The following is a 27,925-nucleotide window of genomic DNA, read 5'->3' as shown; positions in this document are numbered from 1 at the left end:
ACCTTCAACTCACAGGTCCACGGTACTTCCCTTATGCCAGGAATCGTATAGGCTGGAGGGATTTCAACAAAGCCCAACATTTGAGAGTGCACTACTGGTAATATCACTAACATTATTAAGGGTATGAATCTCACTTTTATAAGAGGCCGCGATTTTTACTTACCTGTGTGTATCTTACCTGGCTCCCATTCAGTTAGTTTCTCTTTTATTTCCTGCAATTGTTACTGCAATTCTCCTGCCTTTTATTCTTGTTGTTCTTTTGGGAGTCCCCCCATGTTCCTTCCTGTATCATCTTTATATGTCTAATTAGCCCACAGTTATAACATTTTAAAGGAGGTCTATTGGCTTCCCTCCCATGGCATTCTCTCTCCGTATGACCTCTTTTTCCACATTTATGGCAATTTCCTTTAAATGTATTAGAGCTTCCCTTTTCATCTCCCACCTTTAATGCTTCTGCCAGCATTGCCATCTTATAGGCTGTGTACCTAAACTCTCGATAAGCACACATTTTATCCTCTAAGGAGTCTTCTGGTCTTAAATTTCTAAGCATTTTCTTGCATTCATCATTGGCATTTTGAATGCTCATGGTGCTCTTTAAGTACTCCCTTAATTCTTCTCTAGGTACCTCTAAGTCAATTTGAGAATATAGCCTGTCAATAAAATCAGAATAAGGTTCTTTCGGTCCTTGCCTTATGCTAACTGCTCTTGGAGCCCCACTAACTACCCCCTGGGTTTCTTGCATTGCCTTCATTATCCACTGACTGTATAGGGCTCGGGCATTATTAAATGCAGGATCAGCTGCTTCCTGTGGCGTCATGCCTATTCCCCTTGGTCAGATGTTAATGATGATGGTCCTGCTGTGCCAGCTGGCAGGGGTGGGTGTTCATCCCACATTGCTGCTTTTTTTCTTATTTTTTCTAAAATTAACTGTTTCTCTGATGCTGCCCCTGGTATTACATTTAGAAGCATATTTATATCTACCGATGTAACATTTACTGAGACTACACCAAAATAAGTAATGGTAGGGGCTCCTGTTAAGCCATGTTCCTGTACCTGCTTTCCCAAGCTGAAATTGCTCTAGGACCCAATGGTTCATATTCTATGTTTCCAGCTCACACTACTACAGGGTAGGCTGCTTGCTCTTTCATTCTTTCTTCAGTCATAGTGGGCAAAGGCTCATGCCGTGAAGGTCTGTCTCGAAAGTCTGCAATCATGTTATACTGGCTACAGGCTTCCTAAGTGTTCTTAGGACATAGCTCTTTCCAACAGCAGACAAGCACCTTAAGGGTCTAGGCTGCGCACTTATAACCCTTCTCCCTTTAGAAGAAAGTCCTTTAACATCTTCTCTATGTCTTCTACTCTCCTAAGACTAGAGGAGTCACGTTCTGTACAAGCTACTGCCAGCTTACAAGCTCATGTTACATTACCTGGTGTGTAGCATTTTACTCTTTTTCCTTTCTGTGTTTGTCCTGGGAAGACTTTTACCTTTCCCATTCGATCTAGTGCCCTCTTATATTCTTTAGACTGGGACGTCCCACCCATCGTGGTCTTTTTCAACCACTGCTACCCACCCTTCTCTCGTCTTCTCAAGGGTGTGTCTCCTTCCACTGCCTCAGTCGAGTGCCTGTTTGGGCGCCAACTGTGGGTTTCCTGATCATTAACAACTGGCCAGGAAGCCAACTACAGCTTCAACAAAGGAGACTAAGAAGACTGAGGTACACACCTTAAAGCTCTTTATTATGGCATCTAGAGGGATAGACTACTCAGCCAAACTCCTGAGGGCACAAGGCACTATGGACCAGGAGAGTCCCCGCAGGCACAAGGCACTACAGACCTGGGAGAGAGGCTGAGCAACCTCTGCTTACAGAGTCTGAGGGTCCACTTATATACAGTTTCTAAAGGTCAGCCCTGCCCAACTACTGCCCTCCCAGGGTCTCGTAGCTCTGGTGATGCGGTTTTGCGGTTTGGCAATTTCCTCTTGCAGGGCAGCTTAGAGTGCAGCTTCTTTGTCTTCGTAATTCCCTGACGGTGCAGGATTCCCATAGTCACAGCATTCAGGGGATTTTCTCTCTTCTCTACAATCCTCCTCATTTATGAAGCAAGCCACCCAATTCCCAGAGCCAGCTGCCTTCCCAACAGAGGTCAGTTGTTTCTCAACATTGGCTAGCTGAGTCTGGTGCTTTGGTGGCGGTCAGAAAGGGAAGCAACACACTCTCCATTCATGCAGTTAATTTTGTGCACCCTGTCCCCCATCAGCTCTCCATCCCAGACTCGAAGTTAGGGAAGACCACAAAGTTCTTCCTTAGACAAAATTCATCAGTGGTGCACGGGACAACTGCAGCATCCACTCACCTTATTCTGGGAAGCTCCACTCACCTTATTCTGGGAAGCAATCCTTTTACTTCTAATGTAGGACTGCCTTCAGGATTACCTCTAGGTCTGGTCTGGAGGTTATGAATTCTCTCGACTTTTTGTTGTCTTGTAAAAGTCTTATTTCTGCTTCACTTTTAAAAGATAGTTTTGCCAGATGTAGTATTGTAAGTTCTTTTCTTCCATAATCTTGAATATATCATTCCATTTTTTTCACACCTGTAGAGTTTCAGAGAATTCTGCTGTTAGACTATTAGATTTTCCCTGATACATAACTTGACAATTTTGTCTTATGCCTTTGGGGATCTTTCACTAACCTTGATTTTTGCCAATGTGTCTAAAATATGCCTTGTAGAAAGTCTCTATTGTTTATCCTGGATGGGGTCTTTTGAGCTTCCAATATTTGGTTGTTCATATTCCCTTCAAAACTTTTCATCATTTCATTCAGTACTGTCTCAACATCATTTTCCTTCTCTTTTCCTTCAGGTATCACTATAATAGGAATATTTGTTCACCTAGTGAAATTATACATATTCCACAGGTTTTCTTTGTTTAATATACTTTCTCTTTTTTTGCCTGTTTTATTTCAAATTTCAAGTTCTCAGGATCAGAAATTCTTTCATTGACTTGGCCTATTTTGTTGGTAAATTTCTCAATTGTGTTTTTTTTTTATTTAGATGATAGAACCTTTTATCTCCAAAATTTGTTTGTCTCTTTTTAACTATTTTTTCTCTATTTCATATTTCTAATTCATATCATGCACAATTTTCCTTGTTTCTCTGAGTTGACTTTATGTACTTTATCTCATTGCAATTCATTAGGATCATTATTTTGAATCATTATTCAGGAAATCATAATTTCTTTCACATCAGAATCTACTTTTGGAGAGCTATTGTGTTCTTTTGGAGGTTCCATGCTTCTTTGCCTCTTCACTTGCATCATGTACCTACATGGACATCTGCACATGTAATTGAACAGTTTATAATTTATGGAGTACCTTTCATGGGAAAACAGGGTTCCACTTGTGTAGTTTCTTTGACTTTATTTGTAGGTAACCCCAGAACTCTAACCTCAAAAGGATCTTTTCTGGTCTAATCAATATCAGTAATTCCATGTGTCCAACAATGGTCTTGTCTCTGACGGTTCATTGAGGTAGTGATCGTACTTTCTAATGGATGAGAGCTTCCAAAGATGTGTGTCTTCAGACCCCAGATACTTGTATGTAATTTTCACTAAGGCTTGTGGTGACAGTAGCCACATTCCTAGTCTGTTATGCACTTGAAGGGCTGTCCTACTATGTCTCCAGACAAGCCTGAGTGATGCAGGTGCTTCTGGAACTGATAGTTGTGGACCTGCAACTTAGTGATGTGAATGGGAAGTAATACTGAGTAGTAACACTGGGACTTACAGCACCAAAATCCTCAGCCCTATCTCTTGTAAATATAAAAGGAGACGTTGCTCAGTTCCTAAAGAGTAAATACAGGTCATCATGGGGATTGACAGGTGTCAGTCTGGAACTCTGAAGTGTAGACAAGATTTCCCCTGACTCTGAAGATTACATAGAAATGACTTTGAGGATTGTAATGCTAACAGTCACAACCCAGGATCTGCAAGACAGGATAGGTATCTTATCCATGTAGCAAAGTAAAAACAGATTATGCTGGGACTGTGTACTGGCAGCATCGGTCTTGTAGCAGTGGAACAGAGACAGAGCCTTCATCAGACCCTGCAGGAAAAGCATAGGTGCTCCAAGACTTAGAGAGCCAACAGTAACAGTGAAAGAGCAGCAGGATGCTGTAGAGACCTAACCCATAAAAAGCTATGTATCAAGGAAATCCAATAGTCTAACAGCAGAATTCTCGTTAGAAACTCTGCAGGTGATAAAAGAATGGAATGCTATATTCTAGATCTTGAAAGTAAATTTATTATATTCTGAATTTCTATTAAGATGAAATGAGGATCATGGTAATTGGAGAATTCCTCACTGTGTTAGGTTACAGTTATTATAAATAGTGTAAATAGTAGTAATGAATACTGGCAATGCAGCCTATATCAGGGCTTTAGTAGAATATGGAAAATAATCCTACACATCTCATTTTAAAGCTGATGATTCTTACAGATTTTCTATTGCATTTGTGCAGGACCTAAAGTTTAACACCTTGCATGCTTCTTCTAGGGGAATAGAATTATGTCCAGCTGACAGCAAGAACTACAAATAGTGTAGAAGAGAATAAAAATTTTTCCTACAAAAAGAAAAAACATCACAATAATGTAAAATGATGAAAAATTTAAAAACTAATGTTCTTGATTTATCCTTCAACTAAATTAAATAAAACATTGTGTAGATCTCAATAGTCTAACTTGCACTGGATATACATAGGGTATAACAAGACTGCAATAGGAACTAAAAATCTTTCTGGTTCCAGTGTTTATATAAAGGCAACATTTCTTTAGGCAAAAGTAGAAAAATTCAATTCCATATGTAAAAATAATATACACAAGGTTATTTTACTATAGAAAAATTAATTGTTCCTAAATATAAAATTCTGCCATTTGGGACCTGTATAAAAATGTTTCATAAAAATGTAATACAAATTTCATCACATAATATTATTAATCCCAACATCAAAACATATGAATCAATGCAGATGAACTAAAGTATGGTTGGATAAATATGTATAGCATGACAAAATTTATTGAGAAGAGTTTTTATAAGATTCAAATTATAGATGGAATATAAAAAATAGAAGATATTCAGACCAATAATAAAGAAAAAACAAAAGAATCATTCTGAGAATGATAGGACATCCATAATCTTGGACACATAGAGTGTGATTACTCTTATTAAATTCCAAAAAGATCTCATAATTTTGGTGAAGACACCTAGAAAAATTCAGAGAACTTTCAAGCATAAAATGTGAATTGATGAGGATAATTCAGTGCAGAGAAAAAACTGAAAACTAAACGAATGTCATGAATTATCTAACAATGAATTAGAAGTCCTGAATCAAATGTTTATTTCCAAGGTAAATGTAACTTAGCAAATCTGCATTCCTCAGTTGATATATTACAATATAAAATTATAGGTTGTCACCCTGAAAAATGATTCAGTATGGTTAGAGAGGATACCACTCCCCAATGTTTGAACAACTAGCAACATAGGGGTCATATAAACTATCCAAGAACTAAAAGAAAATAAAAAATTATTTCATCTTAGTTTCTGTCTTCAAGGAGAGATGGGTTCCCGTATTTTGATAAATAAAGACTTTTCTAAAGAGTTAATGAAGATGAGTGTATGCATGACACACTTTCACAGGAATCAAAATGCCATTTCAAGATCTTCCAGAGATCTTGGAACCTAAGTCCTGCCATTTCAATGTGCCAGGGCTGAAGGACCACTGAATGGAAGCCTGAGTATGCCCATTGCAACTTCAGGGCTTGGTTGGGGGTCTTCCCTGAAGTCCATGATCTGACCCTTCTCTGTAATGCTGCCCCTCTACCTAGGTGGTTGTGGAAGAACTACCAGTATGTGCTGACCTTTCACTTTGCCATCCATGAGATCAATAAAGACAGTCACCTACTCCCCAATTTGTCTTTGGGCTTCCAGTTCTACAATGCCTTTCCCAGTGACCAGTTCACCTTGTGGAGCACTCTGAGTTGGCTTTCTGGAGACTATATACTTCTTCCTAACTACACTTGCCAGACACAAGAAAAATCAGTTGCAATTATTGCTGGAAGTACAGCAGCATTTTCTGCTGAAATTGGAACGCTGTTGGAGCTCTACAAAATCCCACAGGTAAATGTGCTGTGAATTCTGTAGAGAAATACTTGAATCTCCCTCATTACCATTTTCTCACCTCTGATGAATGGGAAATGTGGAAGCCAACTGTACACATCCCACCATGGTTTAAAACAGATACCCAGGAATCTCCAGCATTGTGAAATTATTAACAGATGAAAGGAGAGTAAGAACGGGAATGAGGGATGGATATGGAGATCCTTCACTCAGATTACTTTCTAGTGCCAATACATCCATCCAGGAATATTGACTGTAGAACACTCAGAGCTCTGTGCCTCAAAGGAGCTATCCGTATCAAAGGGGAATATTCTATCGTAGGATAGGGCTATCTACAGAGGTATGCACAAGCAAAAGATTGTTAGGTGTGGAGACACAAAGACCTAGATATCTGGTTTCCCTTAAAGGCAACATTGAAAATCAGATTTCCAAAAAGATACTAATAAGTGATTGAGGTTAAGCAGTTAGTTAGAGTAGTGTTCATTGACTGTCTACCCAATTCTGACTTGCATCTACCCAAGCAGATTTCTACACAGGTCTACCAGCAAATGTTTCATTTGCAACTCCTCATATCACAAATTTTTATTTGAGAAGTAGAAAAACAAGGATAGCCAGAGACACTGAAACAGCTGGTTTACTCACTAAATATTCACCATAATGCTTGTTTAGCTGTAGATTGCAGAATCTGAAATCTGGGAAATCAATCCAGGTCTCCTATATGGGTATAAGGATCTTAATTAATTAAGTCACCACTACTGCCTTCCAAGTTCTGTATTCCTGCCAAACACAGATCACAGCAACATAAGAGAATGTGGGGCTTGAAAACTATTTTACCAAAAATCAAAGATGGCAATTTATTGTGTTCTTCATGATAAATTATGTTATGTTGTAAAACTAAGTTAACTTCAAAGTATTAAGAGAATAGTGCACTAAAGATTTATTTCTCTGTTGGAGTTTATTTCCCATACTGGTTGCTGGGGGAGTAGGCTCTGGTCCACAAGTCTCACAGAGTGAGAATAAGGAAAAAAACAACTATCTTAGTGATACTGCACCCAAAGTAAATGCATTCCCACTGCAGGACATTAAGAACATATAAGGATCTCATGCATTTTTAACATTATGAATGATGGATTCATTTCTTCTAAAAGTGGTTGACTTTGGGAATGTTTTTTCTGTGTGTAGAATGAGAGAACTGCATTATCTCCACAGCAGTCTCCTTGTACCCAATAATATTCTGCTCACATACTTCTCTTTAACAAATATCTTTCACCCTCCCCAACAGAGATAATTCCAAATGCCACTGAAATTATAGTCACGATAATTATTTTTTTTGTTTCAGCTAACATATGGCCCCTTTGATCCCATGCTAAATGACAAAGACCAGTTTCCATCTCTCTATCAGATGGCTATCAATGATAGTTCTCTAGTTTATGGAATGATCTCCTTGTTGCTGCATTTTGGCTGGACCTGGGTGGCACTCTTTGTATCTGATGATATGAAAGGAGAGTGGTTCCTTCAAGATCTCAAAGCAGAGATGGTTAAAAAAGGTCTCTGTGTGGCCTTCGAAGTGAAACTCCCTGCCACTAAGAGAATGTTTGCATCAACTGATATCAGTTTCATGACTAGGCTCAGAAGTTCATCTGCAAATGTCCATATACTATATGGAGAAGTAAGGAGCCTCATCAATGTGGACATTGCAGGACCATACTTTTTAACCACAGGAAAGGTGTGGGTCATGGCAGCAAAGTGGGATATTGTTGTACATGAGACATACCATATGCTACATTCTTTGCACGGAGGCTTCTCATTTTCTCCCCACAGGGGAGAAATCCCTGGCTTCAAACATTTCCTAAAGACAGTGAACCCTTCCCAGTACCCAGAAGACTTCTACCTCAGTAAACTGTGGCTCCACATTTTTGGCTGTTCACCTGCTGGGTCACTTTGTGGAAAAATTGGAGTGTGCCCACCAAATGCTTCCATTGAGTTTTTCCCTGGAGACATTGACATGATGACCATATCTGACTCCAGTTATTTGGTCTACAATGCAGTGTATGCAGTTGCCCATGTCCTCCATAACATACTTTTGGAGAAAGCAGAAGCAGGATCCCCAGGAGATATAGCCCAGCCTATGCTTCTTCCCTGGCAGGTAAATATACCCCCAGAACAGGACATGTATTGAGCACCTGATGGCATCTGATTGCTTTTATGTCAAGATCATTAAGATCCAGAATAATAGAAAATGTTTTTCACATCACTCTAGTTTTTGATATCACTGTAATTATTATTTGTATTTGAAGAATTCTGAAGATAGACTAGGAATTCAAATTCTGTTATGACATTATCAAAATGATTTTTTTTAATTTTTTAAATTTTTTTATTTAGTAAATATAAATTTCCAAAGTACAGTTTATGGATTACAATGGCTTCGCCCCCACCATAATTTCCCTCCCACTCGCACCCCTACCAGCTCCCACTCCCTCTCCCATTCCATTCACATCAAGATTCACTTTCAATTCTCTTTATATACAGAAGATCAATTCAGTATATATTTAGTAAAGATTTCATCAGTTTGCACCCACACAGAAACACAAAGTGTAAAATACTGTTTCAGTACTAGTTATAGCATTACTTCACATTGGACAACACACTAAGGACAGATCCCACATGAGAAGTAAGTACACAGTGACTCCTGCTGTTGACTTAACAATTTGACACTCTTGTTTATGGCGTCAGTAATCTCCCTATGCTCTAGTCATGAGTTGCCAAGGCTATGGAAGCCTTTTGAGTTCGCCGACTTCAATCTTATTCCAACAGGGTCATAGTCAAAGTGGAAGTTCTCTCCTCCCTTCAGAGAAAGGTACCTCCTTCTTTGATGGCCCCGTTCTTTCCACTGGGATCTCACTCGCACAGATCTTTCATTTAGTTTTTTTTGTTTGGTTTTTTTTTGTTTGTTTGTTTGTTTTTGCCAGAGTGTCTTGGCTTTCCATGCCTGAAATACTCTCAGAGCTCTTCAGCCAGATCTGAATGCCTTAAGGGCTGATTCTGAGGCCAGAGTGCTATTTAGGACATCTGCCATTCTATGAGTCTGCTGTGTATCTCGCTTCCCATGATGGATCGTTCTCTCCCTTTTTGATTCTATCAGTTAGTATTAGCAGACATTAGTCTTGTTTGTGTGATCCCTTTGACTCTTAGACCTATCAGTGTGATCAACTGTGACCTGAAATTGATCACTTGGACTAGTGAGATGGCATTGGTACATGCCACCTTGATGGGATTGTATTGGAATCCCCTGGCACGTTTCTAACTCCACCATTTGGGGCAAGTCCGATTTTTTTATTTATTTTTTTGACAGACAGAGTTAGACAGTGAAAGAGAGACAGACAGAGAGAAAGGTCTTCCTTTTTCTGTTGGTTCACCCCCCAAATGGCTGCTATGGCTGGCACATTGCAGCCCGCGTGCTGTGCTGATCCGAAGCCAGGAGACAGGTACTTTTCTCCTGGTCTCCCATGCGGGTGCAGGGCCCAAGGGTTTGGACCATCCTCCACTGCACTCCGGGCCACAGCAGAGAGCTGGACTGGAAAAGGAGCAAACGGGACAGAATCCGGTGCCCCAACTGGGACTAGAACCCGGGGTGCCAGCGCCACAGGTGGAGGATTAGCCTATTGAGCCACGGCACTGGCCTATCAAAATGATTTTAAAGATTTATGTTTTATTTATTTGAAAGACAGAGTTACAGAGAGAAGAGGAAAGACAGAGCAAGAGGGGAGGGAGGGAGAGAGACAGATAGAGAGAGAGAGAATCTTCCACCTGTTGATTCACTCCCCAAATGGCCCCAGTGGCTGGAGCTGTGCTAGGCCAAAGCCAGGAGCTGGAGCTTCTTCTGGGTCTTCAATATGGGTTCAGGGACCCAAGCACTAGTGCCACCTTCTGTTGTTTTCCCAGGTGCAATAACAGGGCATTGGATCAGAACTGGAGCAGCCAGGACTCAAACTGGTGCCTCTATGGGATGCCAGCATCATAGGTGGAAGTTTAATCTGCTATGCCACAATGCCGGCCCCTATAACAATATTTTTTATTGTAGGATGATATGCTGTAAAATATTCTAATACAACTAGTGACAAAGCATAAGAAGAAAAACTTGATTAAAACTATTCTTCAGAATGCAGGCAAAACCAGAAAATATGGCCTGTGGACCATATCTCACAGCAACTATTTCATATATATGTATATGTATGTGTGTATACACATGCATACTCTGTGAACTATTCCCTCTATGAGAAATTTTGAGAGAAAATATAAATGGATTCTAGATAATACTAATATTGATTTTGAGAAATCAAGTGATGTTAGGCATGACTACTTTTAGAAAATCTGTAGCCATGAGGGATCAAAGACTGACACCCCATTGTTAAATATAAGAACTCTGAGGATATACCTAAGCACAAGGTATGTCCCTTGGGTTACAGATTAATTTGTCTGGATTTTAGTCCTGTATATTTGAATCCATTACCTATTTATAAAATATATTTAGAATTTCCTGTCTGCTCATAGAAGGAAAAAATAAATTTATCAAATTTATTGAACAAAATGAATTTCAAGCCTGTATAAAGGAAATAGGCATATGTAAAAATTCGTATCATGAAGAGTACTTCTCCATATAATTTCTATGATTACATATAATAATAATCTTTGATATACCATTTGAGCTTTGCTTGTATGTTACTTAGAAAAGTAAGTGACTTTGTCAAGTGGTCTTTTAAAGATAACACATATATTATTTGGGATTCATTTATTCCAATTTAATGAAGATATAATAATAGATATTTAAAAAATAAGACATTAATTTTATCCCATAGCATATGTCATGAGACCCAGAAGGTAAAGAAAAACACACATTAATAACATCCTATCATCAACAGATTTGAAATTTTGTTTTTGGTCATACAATGTACTCTGTAACATCAAAAGATATGCCTATTTTCTACAAAAAGCAATTCAAGGGTAGAGAGAGAGAAAAAAAACCTCTGTTCATTATATTCAAGCTAAATTGAGGTATAAAAGTTATAATATATGGACATATATATCATAGAATTTTATGTTTGGACCTACCTAAACTATCAGCAATATTCAGTTTTTAGAAAATATTTATTATGAAAATCTTTTCATGGATTTCTAATTAAGCTAACTGAAAGACACTAATATTTAATTCAATTATATTACATTCCAAATATTATACACATATGCATATACCTGTTATACCACCACCACAATGAAGGTATTTAACATATAAATCCATGTTGTGCCCAAATGAAAGTATTAGGGTTAGTTTCCACAAAGTCTCAACTAAAGTTCCATGAAGAAGTTTGCAAAAGATCCCAAAAGTCACTCTCTAGGCCACACCTTACAATTTTTCTGATTGTAATAAATACTCCCTATTGGGTTTGTGAAATAAAAACCATCTACAAATTGAACTCATATGATGGTGACAACCCAAACAAAACCCAAACCTCTATAAAAATCTAAAAACTATTAGGGAGGAGGAAAATGATTCCTTAGTACATATGCACTCCCTGCTACTCCTTTGAATTCTCTCCCTCTTTCCAATTATGTTTGTCCTTCAGCTTCATCCATTTTTAAAGAAAATAAAATTTACTAACAGTGCTGGGGATGACATATCCTTCCATGAATCAAGAGACCATATGGCACAGTATGATGTCCAGAACATTGGAAATTTTCCTGGTGGTCTTCAGTTGTTGGTTAAAATCGGAGAGTTTTCCTCCAAGAGTCCACATGACCAAGTCTTGGTCATCAGTGAAGAGATGATAGAATGGCCTCTTGCATTCAAAGAGGTAAGATTCTGTATCAATGTTGAGCACATACCGGATGATCTGAATAGATTACTGAGACAAGATTAAGTGTGACGCTTTTAAATTCCCATTTCATATCTCAGCTTCAAAATATATGGTATTATACATATTCTGAGATAACATGTATAGAAAGTGTAATTATGTATATGCTACTGGTTTATTTTTTTTGGTTGGATCATATTTATTCATACAGCAACTGAGCAAAAAGAATACACAAAATTAATGAGTAGAGATCAAAATATATACCTAGAGATATTAAGTATGTTCTACTTACATTCTGAAATCCTTAATCACATATGATGCAGGTACTCATTATTTTAATATACTATGAACACAATTGAATTATGAATTGACATTATTTACCTCTTTGTATATATTATTCCAATTTTCATTTTTAATTGTGCATGTCATTCAGTCTTCAATATATGTTGTACATAAATCTCAAAGCTTTGAGCATGATTTCTGTCATTTTTTCACAACTGGACTATACCAGGCAATATTTTGTGTGATTTATATAACATCATTGTTTGCATCCCAAATGAGTTAGTAGTTTCCAGAATCTGTGCTCTCTCTAAACTGAGAAGCCCAGAAGTAAAACAAAATCCATAGTTTACAACACAATATCATGATTTTTGCTTTGAGTACATTCAAAAGTGTGCGTACACGTCTTACGATCCTTTTATGGACAATATAAAATCTTCTATACAAACACCAGTGAGAACATGATGAAAATACACTAAGACATTCAAGTTCTCTTAATCATTACAACATAGAACCCTTCACTGAAAATGCTTTGAATGAAATGATTCAACAAGTGGGGATAAATACTCAGAATGAAGGTGGTGATCTATGAAATTCAAGTAATCAGGGCTAGCACCGTGGCCCACTTGGTTAATCCTCCACCTGCAGTGCCAGCATCCCATATGGGCACCAGGTTCTAGTTCCAGTTGCTCCTCTTCCAGTCCAGCTCTCTGCTGTGGCCCGGGAAGGCAGTGGAGGATGGTCCAAGTGCTTGGGCACCTGCACCTGCATGGGAGGCAAGGAGAAAGTACCTGGCTCCTGGCCTTGGACTGGCGTAGCTCTGGCTGTAGCGGCCATTTGGGGGATGAACCAATGGAAGGAAGACCTTTCTCTCTGTGTCTCTCTCACTCTATAACTCTGTCAAATAAAAAAAAACATACTTTAAAAAAAGAAATTAATCAGATACCTTCATAATATTTGATAAAATGTTGATAAAGCAGGAAACTTGATCATAAAAACCTCAATTATATGTCTAAGTAGTATCAGCACAATATGGGTTGTGAGATATACTGGCAAGCTGAAATTGCACATTAAGTTTCTGTTGTGACGGGGGAAATATTGACATCCTGTCAAAGTAACAGATGATGTGCAAAATCATGACAAATGCTTCTCTTTTCTCCCCAGACTCCCAAATCTGTGTGTAGCCAGAGCTGTGTTCCTGGATTCAGAAAAGTGCCACAGGAAGGAAAACCTCTCTGCTGTTATACATGCATTCTTTGTCCAGAGAGAGACATTTCTAATCATACAGGTAGAAATACGTAACTTCTCCATTGAAAACTGTGCTTCTTAACTGTAAAAAAAAAAAAAAAGGAAGCCAAAGATATTTTCAGTAGGATCATAGTGTATCATTGACTCAAAGCACACATTCACCCATTTTTTTCAATTAATCCATGTTAGGATCACTACCTCCACTCCAGTATATGTAGACTGTTTATTGGCAGTATTCAGCTTATGAAACTCATCTTTGGAAACGATGCTAGCAAACATCTGTCTTTACCATCCAGTGAGAGATAGTCCTAATTTGAGAACATCTATTGAACCATGCAAAAGTCTAATCATGAAATGAGAATATGTAATTATCAAAGTTATCTATGTGTCTCTAGAAACCTAAAAACAAGTATTTTAACAAGAACTAGTGCACTCAAAGTACTAGAAAACATTTTATTTCTCTTGCACCATAAATGTAGCATGATGCATTGTATTAAGTACACATAATTAATACCACAACATTGTTTCTTTTGTTGAAATAATGCAGTAAGGGAAAGAAACAAATGAAAACCTGGAAATGCAACATCCTAATAAAAGACAATTTGGTATCCCTAAGCTTCTTTTATGCTTTTGCATTCAATAACTATTTAATGAATTATGTATCAAAAATCTAATTATTGAAAAATGTAGAAATGTACTAGGCCTAATGGAAAATATTTCCATTGTTCAAAATACAGGAAATAAAGCTTGTAATGCTTTAAATTCTCAAAAGTACTACTCAATTACCATCATCTTTGCACAGAAACATTTGATTCAATCACTTCAGAGAGTGCAGAGATATTTTTAGGTATGAAGATAATCAAAAACTAATGACTTCCAGTATTGTTGCATGAGTGCCACCCCTAAAAACTGAATCAGACTTTTATGGCAGAAGTAGCCAAATAAATACTGATTTCTGAGTTTATGTAAAATGTAATTGAAACAGAGACATGCCCATTAGTTAAGATGTAGTCTATGACTTCTTTCATGATGTTACCACAGAAGTGAGATGTTTCAAGAGAGACAATATGGTGTGCAGGCCTCAAGTAATTCTGATGTGTCACATTACAAAAAATGTTAACAAGTCATCATGCTTTCAGTGATTAATGAGTGCAAAATTTAAAAAGTATAATTTAACTTTAATAAGTTAGTGAAAATAATATTTACTCTCAACATCATTATATAAAACCAACACAACTGCATTCAAATCCGAATGTCTTCTAGTCAGTCATAGCCTTTCAACATCTATATGGAAAAAATGACTAGAGGAATCTAGAGAAGTGAAAATGTAAAATGACAAAAGACTTGTTCTACCAGATATCAAGTAGTTTACAAAAAGAAAATTCTAGAAATTAGAATTTGACTGATAGTAAGATGTCCTCGAAGGTCTAGGCAATTTATTTATCCATCTGAATAGGACTAAGGAAACCCTTAAATCTGATTACCCTAGACAAATATCCTAACTCAAGGCAATATGCGATTTCCCATGAGAAATATATTGCAGACAGTAGAGGAAAAGATTGAGAGAATCCATGTCCTCAGAGATAAAACTGAGCCATAAGATGGGTCCACCTATCACCCCATTTGCCAAAGACCCTGTTTGAGTGGATGTGTTGATTGTATCTGAAGATGATCATTCTCCCTGAGTAAGGAGTGAATTAACATGCTCTAGTATGTCCTGATTTTACATCAGAGGCAGTCTGTACCATTGTACTCACATTTTGCACAACAGGGAAAAAATAAGAATTTGTGAAATTGAAACACTGAGTCTTTCCCACAGATGCAGAGCAGTGTAATCAGTGTTCAGAGGACGAGTACCCAAACAGTGAGAGAAATCGCTGCCTCTCCAAGCTGGTGACCTTCTTAGCTTTTGAGGAATCCCTTGGGATGGCTCTGACCTGCATGGCTCTGTGCTTCTCTGTCATCACAGCTGCAGTTTTGGGTGTCTTCGTGAAGCATCGAGAAACTCCAATAGTCAAGGCCAATAACCGGTCTCTCAGCTACATCTTGCTCATCTCCCTCCTCCTGTGCTTCCTCTGTTCCTTACTCTTCATTGGCCGCCCCAACACAGCCACTTGTATCCTCCAGCAAACAACATTTGGTCTTGTGTTCACAGTGGCTGTTTCCACTGTGCTGGCCAAAACAATTATTGTGATTCTGGCCTTCAAGATTATGAAACCTGGAAGAACAATGAGGCAGTTGCTGATATCAAGAGCTTCTAACTCTGTCATTCCTATCTGCTCCATGATCCAGCTGATTTTTTGTGGTATTTGGTTGGGAACCGCTCCTCCTTTTATTGACAGAGATGCACACTCTGAGCATGGCCACATCATCATTATGTGCAACAAGGGCTCAGTCACTGCCTTCTACTGTGTCCTAGGATACCTGGGCATCTTGGCCATGGGGAGCTTCACCGTGGCTTTCCTATCCAGGAATCTTCCTGACACATTCAATGAAGCCAAGTTCCTGACATTCAGCATGCTGGTGTTCTGCAGTGTCTGGGTCACCTTCCTCCCTGTCTACCACAGCACCAAGGGGAAGGTCATGGTGGCTGTGGAGGTCTTCTCCATCTTGGCCTCCAGTATGGGGCTCCTGGGCTGCATATTTGTCCCCAAGTGCTACATTATTCTCATGAGACCTGAGATGAATACTTTAAAATATTTTAACAACAGAAAATGTTCTAAGATATTCTGAAGTTCTTTCTCAAGAGTATCTACCACGTATTCAGAGTTTGTAACCAAAAACCCACATTAAAGTAGCACTCTGATACTATAAAGTAACTAAAGTTAATTAAGCTAACTTATTCTCTTAAAAATTTTATTGAATGTGGTAGTTTAGTATTAACAGTTTTATGATCACATCCCACATTACAGTATCTGAGTTTGGTTCCTGGCCCCTGTTCCTGACCAGCTTCTGAATAATGTAAACCCTAGGAGGCAATGGTGATGGCTCAAGGAATTGAGTCCTTGTCACCCAAGAGAAAAACTTGTATTAATTCATTGGTTCTTGACTTTGGCTCATGCCAGTCCTAGCAATTTGTGTTATTGAGGAGTAAATCAGCACATGGTAGACCTCTGTGTGTGTCTGTCTCTTTATTGACCTTATCTGGGTGTGTCTCTGCACCTGTCACAGTAAATAACAGAGCTTATAAATTTTTTGAAATAAAATGAAGTGTCAATGTGTAAAACAAACATCAGATTACTGTCATGGCTACAGAAAGAAATGTCATTTTATAATAAAGGACTCTCCTTAAAATTTTGGATCTTGAATTAATTCCCATTTTATTTATCAATTTATAGGAAACATAAATGGTTATATATAGTAAGATATCTATGTTACACATGATTATGTTCTATTCCTTCTGGCTTATTCAGAGTTGTTTATTTCATGGTTGGCATCATACTTAAATTGAGATTTCTTTCCAGAATATAATACATTGATCATGTAGTATTCCTCTATGTGGAAACTGTCTTATCTAAAATAATTTATTATAAACTACCACTGTTTATTTTGAAATGTTATAACATACATACATATAGTTTTCATGAATACATAGTTCAAATTCTATAAATTTGCATTCTGTAAATTGACCGGTTTTTTTTTGTTCTTGCTTTTTCATGAATTATTTTTCCTGATTCTACAAGGGAGAGATGTTTGTATGAGCATGAAATTCCCATAGATGATAAAACCATTTTTAAGCAAATAAGCACTGACAATTAAGTACTAACACATTCTCACTGTATAAATTACATTCACAAATTTGTGCAATCATCATGTCTAGGGTGGTCCAAAGAGTTCCATCACCCATCATTAAACTCCTTCATTAAGCATTCACTTGCAAGTCCTTAAGACTGCAGTTCATGAAAATATCCATCTTCCTCAGTTTCTATGTATCAACTTTTTCTGTATAATTCTTTGAACTGGAATCAGATGCCTTGTGGAGTCTAACTTCTTTCATGTGGCACTTAGCTTTTTAATCATCCATATTATAGCAATTAATCCTCATTCTTTTTGTAAATGTACAAAATTATATCTTATGGATTTGCTATATTCAATTTATGCAGCAATACAGTGACGGACATCTGTTGCAAACATGTTGTTCTGAATGTTTATGTATAGATGTGTGTTTGAGTAGATCTTCGGAGTTTACAAGGATACTTCAGATTGTCTTAGGTATAAGCAGTTACTATGTACATTTATTGTAGTGAAAAAAATTAAAATCAATATTCTTCATCTTCACATACAGAAAAAGGAGTAGATAACATCCCTATATACAAAGGAGAGAGTCACTGCATATCTTTCTTCTGATCACACACATGCAACACTAATGCTCTGATCCATAGTGGTCTCTCATTCCAATCTTTGAACCAAAAAAACAGCATGGTTCCTAGAACCTATCCAAAAAAGCCCTTTTGATATTCATGGCTGAAGACACTGTATGGAGTGGAGCTTAAATATTCATGTTAGCTTAACTAGAGAAGTAGGGTTACCTTGGACCTGGGGTACAGTCATCCCTTCACCCAACCTTTGGACTCAGAGACAAAATCAACTCCGATGCAAATGCTGAACCTGTTGTCAAGATGCACAAAGCACAGCTGTGTCCCTCCTCTCATTCTTTATCCTTTGCTCCCCAGTTACTCTGTGGCCCTCAGAAATCAACTAGAACTACTTTTTCAAAGTTCTTCAAGGAAATTTAGTAAATTTCATATCCATCCACACCCACATTAGTTCATTTTTGAACCTAGTGAAACTCTCTTCTCACTTCTGTTGCATGAAGCTACTACTTCATCAATTTCTTATCCTCCATATGTTTATTGAATATGTACTTGCTGTCCCATGTTATGAGCAGGTTGATGAGTCTTGTGTAATGTAGGCCTACTTTTTGATGAAGACAATATCAAGATTTCAACAGTGAAGAGTAATAACCACCAAGGGCATAATCACTTTGGGAGTGTTGACAAATTCACTTACTGTTCTAAGTCTTCACACTAACAAAGCAGAAATAGTATATAGTATACTAATAAGTATTATTGTAAGTAAACATGAATATTAGGTAGTAAGCAAATTTTCTGATGCTAATTTTAATATACATAATTGTTTTTTGTAAAACATTACATTTATTTTATTTGTTCATCTAATTTGATTAATGAACGTGTTCACTGTATGTGAAAGCAGGGTGTGTGTGTGTGTGTGTGTGTGTGTGTATTTAGATAAGCTAAGTTACAATACATGTGACTCAATTTGTAACACAAGTGGTACATCCTGTGCTATGTGTAGCCTCAGTGGTCTCATTTAAAAATGGAACCACAGTTCCTGCTCCCTGACTGCTGCAGATTTTCTGGTAGTATTTATTTCTAACATTTCACTTCCTGAAGTCATTTTAGGATATGTAGAAATCATTTCTGTTTTCCAGAATTGGCGGCAGCATATGAATGTCTCATCTACAACAACAACCCAGTTTCCTGACATGATCTACATCTTCCCCATCATTAAATGGCATTCTCTACAAGTTCCACACTGACAAAACTCCTTACATCATCATATAGTATATACAGATTTTCAGATGAAACTCTGATCCAGATCAGGAAAATGATCAGTTGAGTCAGACCTTCTCTTAGCATCAGTAAGCTTTGCTGCAAGACATCTTTCTCTTCAGACTCTGTTTTGATTTCCTTAAGGGAGTACTTTCATATCATATCATTAGATGCAAAGAGGGATAAAAATGCTGAGAAAAAAATGAAGCAACAGGAGACAATTCAGTGATCCAGAGAGCTATTGCTGGTGGCAATCTGACAGGGTGATGAAACTTGTCTTTGTTATTTAACATGAGATGAGAAGGACCATATATTAACTGAAAGTAGAGGGAGCAATTATGAGCTGGCTTTTGTGAGACATGACTTCTCGCTCTTGGAAAGTGTGTAAAAGCATTCTCCACAAAGTGGCCTCTCAAGAGAACTATTTTGAGTAAACAGAAAAACTCAGGTAGCGATGTCCAATTTTGGACACAGAAAAGCTATGTTTTGCATTGCCTTTATGAATATACAATATGATTCCCATTATAGCATGAAATAAAATATGTAAGATAACTATATACTCTTCCTACAGTGTAAACTGAGCTAAACATGAACTTTTAGGAAGCATCATCAAGATATTGATCTTTCCCTCATCATCATACAGTATGATTATGGAACATAGACCCCCTTCTAGAAGCCACTATTTGATGTTACTGATGAGAGATATAAATATTGACTGTATTATCTCTCGCTGAAGTTTATATGTTACCACAGCATAAGCTAAATTTCCTTGATGAATAAAATCATATAGCCTCTCTAAGTTTTGCTAACATTATTTTTAAAACCCATAATCCTCCTATGCTCTTGTGCACTCTGTGTGGCAGTAATGTGTCATAATTCTTGAGTGCTTGACGTGAGTTTACTACTAAGAAGTTCTGAAATGCTAATGCAGACTTTGGGATGCAATGATGATGGCTCAAATATTTGGATTCCTAACCTTCACATGGTAGACCTTGATTCCATTCCAAACTCCAAGTTTCCAGCACATCTAGCTAGGTCAAACACAATGATGGACTTTTGATAAGTGAGCCAGCTTTTTGTCTGTCTGTGTCAATTTCCCTGCCTCTCAATAAATGTAGAAACAAAAACATCTGAATTGTACTCAGAAATTTCTTTGGGATACTAACAAGAAATGTGTTTGTGGAGAATCCACAATGCCCTTGAACCATGTTTGCTTCTACAGTTATTTCTACCAGTTGAGTGCCAGCAGAAGAGCAACAATTGCAATATAAAAGCAGTAAGATCACAGTGATTCACTGACAACAGGCATAGCAGCTTGGAGAGAGGAGAACATAGGTGGAATCCTTCTGTATAAACATGTAACCTGGGTGATCCTCCTCAGAGAGGAACCCAACCACTATAGACCAGTAGTTCAATGAGGTGTACAACCTTGAAATATTGGAGATCCTAGACTTCAGAGAATGAAACTGAATGATTCCCTTCCTCATTTCTCAAAGCTGAAACTGAAGCATGGAATCAGTATCTTGAGAGGTGAGCCACCCTGTATCTTTCCAAGGGTGCCAAAGACATACATCCTTTCTAGGAAGGCAGTTTGAAACCTATAAGTCCCATTGAGTCTAGCAAGGTAGCAGCAGCCCAGAGCCAAGGTCAACGTAATACTGTCCATTGAGGTGGATAGTACTGGCAGGGCAACTGGGATAGTCCTTAGGAATCTTGAAATAAGGAGGCCTTCTCCATCAAATTTACAGACAATCCTCTTCCTTACTGCCTCCCCTCTCCTGACCATACAAAAAATTTCAGGGTGTAACTAGGTTCACATGTATCTGCCCAATCTGGTAACAAGGCTCAGAGCTCCCCTCTTGGTGGGGAAATATCTCTTAATGGAATTAGAAAATGTAGTATGGAAAGTTGGTTCTCTGGACAGTGTACATCTGGGTGAAGAGATCCTGCACAAACCAGTTGGTTCCAACATCCCTTCCCTCACTGAGAGTAGCTCACCATGCCTATTTTGGATAACAGTCTTGCCCCACCCACAAACAGTGGATGGAGCTCCCTTGTCTCCCACAATACACACCCATGATCTTAGGTTTAAGCAATACTTGGTACACCTAATATAGTAACATCTTGTTCACAGAGACTTGCAACTGAGCTCTTCATGCTGAACTTAACATAGTACAATACTACACCTTTCATGGATCTCTGACACAGAATATCCATGCTTGGCCTAGGCCCAGTGTGGGACTTAGATCTCCCAGGCTTCAAACCCTGCATGGGAGATGCCAAAGTTTAGACACTGCTATTCACTCAAAGTTCTGGCCTGACATCCCTGCACCCAACCCAAATCAATAAGCAACATAAAACAGTGGTCCAAGACAAATTGTCCTGATGCTATAGAGCCAAAGTCACTCTCACACATCCTGCAATTTTCTCCAATAGTTTCTTTGTTTTCTGCCTCCTCCATATAGCATTAATTCATCTCCTGAAACCCTGAATCTGGACAGTTGCTGGGAGTCCCTAATTCTACTCTATGTGTACAGCCAGAGCAGATCTCACAACTGAAAAATCTGACTTGGATATTGGCAGGGATTATATGTGGCATGCACCACACAACACCTGCAAGGCCTGCTCCCAATACCCAAGAAAGTCATTACACCATTCCATCCATAAGAGATGGTTGGAGAACAGAATATTTGAAATCTCAATAACCATGCTGAGCCAAGATCCCTACTATAGCTACAGTCAATTACAGTGAATAAAAGCATAAGGAGGCTATAACAAAAAATCCAACTGTAATTAAATAAAAAGCACCATAATAAATGAACACCCAGAAGCACATCTCCATAAAGAAAGCCTTAAGTCAACAAAATATATCCTCCAGAAGTGATAGAAATAGAGATCCCCCAGTTGGGCAAGAATCAATGCAGACACAAAAACTATGAAGAAAGGCAAAACAGTTCCCTGTAAAGAACACAACAATACATTGATATGGAAAAGTGAAGAAAATAAAATTGATAAAATGGCTGAAAAGGAGTTTAGAAAAATGATAGCAAAAGTACAGGGTACAGGGTTTGGCACTGTATTGTAGTGAGTAAAGCATCCATCTTTGGCATTGGCATCCCATATAGTCACCAGTTTGAGTCCTGGCTGCTCTACCTCCAATCCAGCTGCCTGCTAATGCCACTTAGAAATCAGCAAAGGATGGCCCAAGTGCTTGGGCACCTACATCCATGCAGGAGACCATGAAGAAGCTCCTGGCTTTGGATAAGCACAGCTCGGGCCATTGAAGCCATTTGGGGAGTGAACCACCAGATAGAATCAATAAATCAATCTCTCTTCCAAATAAACAATCTTAAAAAGATAAGCAGTTACTTTAAACTAGGGAACCAATGCATTATATGGATGAGAAATTCAACAGAGATAGAAATATTGAAAAATAACCACACAGAAATATTAGCAGTGAAGCATACATTAAGTAAAAAAAATCAGAAAACCTTAAAACAGAATAGATGAAACAGGAAAAAATGACATTTGATGTAGGACATTGGATTTTTTTATCTATTTCAATCAGACCATGAAAATAAATCTATGAGATATCATCTAATGACTAACTATACAAATCTTAGGAAAGCATGAAAGAATAGGAAAAATAGAATTATCTATGGAACCTGTGCAATGAAATAATACCAGAGATTTTCCCCAGTTTGAAGAAAGATATGGACATCAAAATATTAGAAGCAAATAGAACCCTATATATGCATGATCAGAAAAGATCCTCACCATGACACATGATAGTCAAATTTTCAAAAATAAAACATTAAGAGACTATCCTATTTTCTTAAAGAAGCACAAAGTCATTTATAAAGGAGCTCCTATCAGATTGACAGAATAGTTCTCAATAAAAACCCCCCCAGCCGGCGCCCTGGCTCAATAGGCTAATCCTCCACCTTGCGGCGCCGGCACACCGGGTTCTAGTCCCGGTTGGGGCGCCGGATTCTGTCCCGGTTGCCCCTCTTCCAGGCCAGCTCTCTGCTATGGCCAGGGAGTGCAGTGGAGGATGGCCCAGGTGCTTGGGCCCTGCACCCCATGGGAGACCAGGAGAAGCACCTGGATCCTGGCTCCTGCCATCGGATCAGCGCGGTGCGCCGGCTGCAGCGGCGGCCATTGGAGGGTGAACCAACGGCAAAGGAAGACCTTTCTCTCTCTGTCTCTCTCTCTCACTGTCCACTCTGCCTGTCAAAAAAATAAAAATAAAAATAAAAAAAAAATAAAAACCCCCACTGGCCAAAAGAGAATGGAGAGATAGAGCTAAAAGTCTAAAGGAAAAAATACTGGTACAGCCTAGAATATGTTATGGAGCAAAATTCTCATTCATAAGTGAAGGTGAAATAAATATCTTCTAAGACAATCAAAAATTGAAAGAATTTCTCAACACTTGCTAAACCTTACACATGATACTAAAGGATATAGTACTACATAAATAAAGAGAGAAAGGTGGCCAGCATCATGAAAAAAAAGTGACAACAGAGAACCTCCTGGTAAAACAACAAAGCAGATTCAAACCAAACCATAAAAACCTCTTTTTTTGGGGGGAGGGGGTTAAATAGTGAATTTTTCTTAGAATCTCACATTTTTTTAAATTTTTCTTAAGGAATACAACTTCATGCATTGAATATACACAGATTTGGTTACATGATGCTTCTTTCCCCCCGCCGACATCCCTCCTACCCATAATCCCATTTTTCTGACTCCTCCCTTTCCTTACTCATTCATATTTTTTACAGAGATCAATTTTCAGTTAATTTTTATATTTATAAAATTAACCCTACACCAAGTAGAGAGTTCACAGATTAGTATGAAGAAAAAAAGAAGAACAAAAACAAAAAAGAAAAACATTGTTCTTCAACAGGTGAGGCAAGGGCTGTTCAAAATCATCACATCTCAAAGTGTCAGTTTTGCTCCCGGAGATTACATTTTGAGTACACTATTAGTTACCACAGATCAGAGAGACCATATGGTATATGTCCTTTTGTGACTGGCTTATTTCACTAAGTATAAAGGTTTCCAATTGCTTCCATTTTATTGCAAATGACAAGATTCCATTTTTCTACTGCTGTGTAGCATTCCATAGTGTATATACACCATAATTTCTTTAACCAGTCTTCAGTTGATGGACATCTGGGTTGATTTCATATCTTAGTTATTATAAATTGAGCTGAAATGAATATGGGGGTACAGATAATTCATTCATATGCTGATTTCATTTCCTTTGGATAAATTCCCATGAGTGGGATGGCTGGGCCATATCATAGGTCTAGATTCAGCTTTCTGAGATATCTCTATACTGTCTTCCAAGTGTCTGTACCAGTTTCCATTTCCATCAACAGTGGATTAAGGGGCCCAGCTCCCCACATCATTGCCAGCATTTGTTGTTCTTTGTTTTATGTATGTGAACCATTCTAATAGGGATGAGAAAAAACCTCATTGTGGTTTTTATTTGCAGTTCCATGATGGCTAGCGATCCTGAGCAGTTTTTCATGTGTCTACTGGCCAATTGAATTTCCTCTCATGAAAAATGTCTGTTCAGTTCCTTTGCCCTTTCTTTAAATGGATTGTTTGTTTTATTGTTTAGTATCTTGAGTTCTTTATAGATTCTGGAAGTTAATCCTTTGTCAGTCACATTGTTTGCAAATATCTTTTCCCATTACGTTGGTTACCTCTTTGTTTTTCTAGTATTTCTTTTGCAGTACAGAAGCTTTTCAGTAATCCCATTTAGCAATTTTGGCTTTGATTGCCTGTGCTTCTGGGACCTTTTCCAATAAGTCCCTATGCCAATGTCTTGTAGGGTTTCCACTATGTTCTCTAGGTGTGACATCATAGATGTAGGTCTTTGTTCCATTTTGAATGTATTTTTGTGTCAGGTGTAAGGGAGGGGTTTTGTTTCATCCTTCTGCACAAGGAGATTCAATTTCCCAGCACAATTTGTTGAAGAGACTGTCTTTTTGCTCCTTTGTCGAAGAAAAGTTGGTTGTAGATGCATGGATTTATTTCTGGAATTTCTATTTTGCTCCATTGCTCACCATGTCTGTTTTTGTGCCAGTACCAGGCTGTTTTGTTTATAACCACCCTATCTTGAGGTTTGATATTGTGATGCCCTAAGGTTTGTTTTTGTTGTTTAAGATTGCTTCACTATTTGGGGTCTCTTGTGCATCCATATGAATTTTAGCATAGTTTTTTGTAGATATGAGAATATTGTTGGTATTTTGATTGGTATCACATTGAATCTATAAATTGTTTTTGGTAGTATGGACATTTTGAAGATGTTGATTCTTCCAATCTATGAACATGTAAGATTTTCCAATTTTTATTTCTTTTTCTATTACTTTATTTAATGCTTTGAAATTTTCATCATAGAGATCTTTGATGTTCATGGTTAAATTTACTTCTAGATATTTAAAATTTTTGTAGCTATTGAGAATGGGATTGATATTAGAAGTTCTCACCTATGACATTGTCTGCATATACAAAAACTGATTTTTCTGTTTTGATTTTATATCCTGTTACTTCACCAAACCCCTTTATGAGTTCCAATAGTGTCTTCATGGACTCTTTTGAGTTCCCTATGTATAGAATCATGTCATCAGCAAATAGGGATAGTTTGACTTCTTCCTTCCCATTTGTATACCTTTGATTTCTTTTTCTTATCTGCTGGTTCTGGCTAAATCATCCAGGACTATATCAAATAACAATGGTGAGAGTGGGCACCCTTATATGATTCCAGAACTTAAAGCAAATGCCTCCAATTTTTCCCCATTCAGTAGCATGCTGCTTTGGGTTTTTTATAAATTGCTTTGATTAGGTTGAGGAATATTCCTTCTATACCCAATTTGCTTAAGATGTTCATCATAAATGGGTGTTGAATTTTGTCAAATGTTTTCTCTGCATCTATCAAAATAATCACATGTTTTTGGTCTTCTGCTTGTTAATATGGTTAATCACAATTATTGATTTTTGGATATTGAGCCATCCCTGTATACCAGGAATAAATGTCACTTGGTCCAGATGAATGATCTTTCTGATGTGTTGTTGGATTCAATTGGCCAGTATTTTGTTGAGAATTTTTGCATCTGTGTTAATCAGGGATATTGGTCTATAGTTCTCTTTCTCTGTTGTATCTTTTTTTGGCCTAGGAATTATGGTGATGCAGGCTTCATAAAAGGAGTTTAGGAGGATACTATCCTTTTCCATTATTTTGAATAGCTTGTGAAAAATTAAAATTAGTTCTTTTTAAAATGTCTGGTAGAGCCCTTTTGCCGTTCTGCACTTGTTGCCCCTGTTGCCCCATGCCTTTGGAGCACATAGCCTCCAGGCCATCTGCTGCCTGCTTTCCTGCCTTAATGCTTGCTCCACGTGTCTCCTGGCCTGCTCTCTGCTTGGTATAGACCCAACTTAGCTACTAGATTTTCCTTCCTCCCTTAAATAAAGCCCTCACTCTCTTGCACATTTCCCTCACTGAATAAAATCCTCAAAAACTTACTTTGTTGTTGGCCAGTTGAGCCAGTATTAAGAATTCTTCTTTGAATACATTGAAGAGCCCACAGGCTTATTAATAATGGGAATTATAAATAAGTAGGACTATATCATAATGGTGACCCAGATGGGACCCTCCATAATGGAAGGACTCCCCCAAATTTTTTAATACTTTATTGGTTTAAAAGGAAAAACGAGCAGCATGATAAGAGCTGGCTTCCCATGGTTTCTAACTCTATGCATCTTCTTGAACTCTACTCCTTCCACAATCTGTATTAGTGGTTTCCCTTTAAATCAGAAAAAGCACAGCTACCCTGAGAAGCCTTCCTGGGATGGGGAGTAAAGGATGGTTTTCAACTCTTGTATGGGGCACAGAACCTGGATCAATGAGTGCGCATTCCTCTAGCCTGGCTGGTTGTGCTTACTTGCAACCTGCCTTGCTCCAATAGCACATGGCCTAGGCGCCATAATGGGTGCAACCCTGGGAGAGGGGTGGAAGGGAACTGAAGCAGCTGAGATGGGGTTAGAAGCCTCTCATCCCTCCCACCACTGTAACTGATCATTTCAGGTCTGCCGGACATGTTCTATCTGGTCTGCATGCTCCGCTGGCCTGCCCTGGATGCACATTGGCTTTCCACTTGTGTGAAACTCTGCCAAGGGAGCAGAGAGAACCTTGCTCATGTGCTCAGTGCAGCGGCAGCCATGCTCCAGCTAGCCCTGCCCTGCCCAAGAAACTGCATCCACTTTGGCCAGCATTTTCATCCAAAATGGGCAAACAATGATTAACTTAGATGGTCTGTATTTAAGTCTTAGCATTGGTAACTTTTGGAAAAAGCATGGATTGATTTCTTTTTCTGTTTCTTGTTTTGAGAATGTGCTGTTAGTGCTAATGGAACTTGGGGAGAGAGATGAGAAGGATTTTTACAGATGCAATGCTAGTTTCAAGTTTCTAAGTTGCTTGTAGTGTGTTTTAAAGACAATTATCTAGCCACGGCTCACTAGGCTAATCCTCTGCCTGTAGCACTGATAACCCAGGTTCTAGTCCCAGTTGGGGCACCAGATTCTGTTCTGGTTGCTCCTCTTCCAGGCCAGCTCTCTGCTGTGGCCAGGGAGTGCAGTGGAGGATGGCCAAGTCCCTGGGTCCTGCACCCGCATGGGAGACCAGGAGGAAGCACCTGGCTCCTGGCTTCAGATCTGTGAAGCGCACTGGCCGTAGCGGCCATCTGGAGGATGAACCAACGGAAGGAAGACCTTTCTCTCTGTCTCTCTCTCTCACTGTCTAA

At 38.4% G+C, this 27,925-nt stretch overlaps 1 protein-coding gene across 1 annotated transcript; it reads left to right on the top strand.

The window, feature by feature from the left end:
- The first annotated feature begins 815 nt into the window (after positions 1-815).
- Positions 816-16,275, top strand: LOC100338426 (vomeronasal type-2 receptor 116-like). Its single transcript, XM_070057154.1, has 5 exons — positions 816-875; positions 7,506-8,312; positions 11,788-12,015; positions 13,459-13,582; positions 15,362-16,275. Exons 1-5 carry the CDS (start codon positions 816-818, stop codon positions 16,273-16,275), a joined length of 2,133 nt encoding a protein of 710 aa, XP_069913255.1.
- The last annotated feature ends 11,650 nt before the right edge of the window (positions 16,276-27,925 follow it).

The sequence above is a fragment of the Oryctolagus cuniculus genome, chromosome 15 (assembly GCF_964237555.1).
Source record: "Oryctolagus cuniculus chromosome 15, mOryCun1.1, whole genome shotgun sequence".
Classification (NCBI taxonomy): domain Eukaryota; kingdom Metazoa; phylum Chordata; class Mammalia; order Lagomorpha; family Leporidae; genus Oryctolagus; species Oryctolagus cuniculus.
Note: the sequence above shows the minus strand (reverse complement) of the source record. Positions and strands in the feature narration are given on the sequence as shown.

Coding starts and splice junctions, on each gene's coding strand:
- LOC100338426 (XM_070057154.1), top strand. CDS start 816: ATGCCTATTCCCCTTGGTCAGATGTTAATGATGATGGTCCTGCTGTGC. Junction 8,313..11,787: donor CTATGCTTCTTCCCTGGCAG/GTAAATATACCC, acceptor TTTGTCCTTCAG/CTTCATCCATTTTTAAAGAA. Junction 12,016..13,458: donor GGCCTCTTGCATTCAAAGAG/GTAAGATTCTGT, acceptor TTTTCTCCCCAG/ACTCCCAAATCTGTGTGTAG.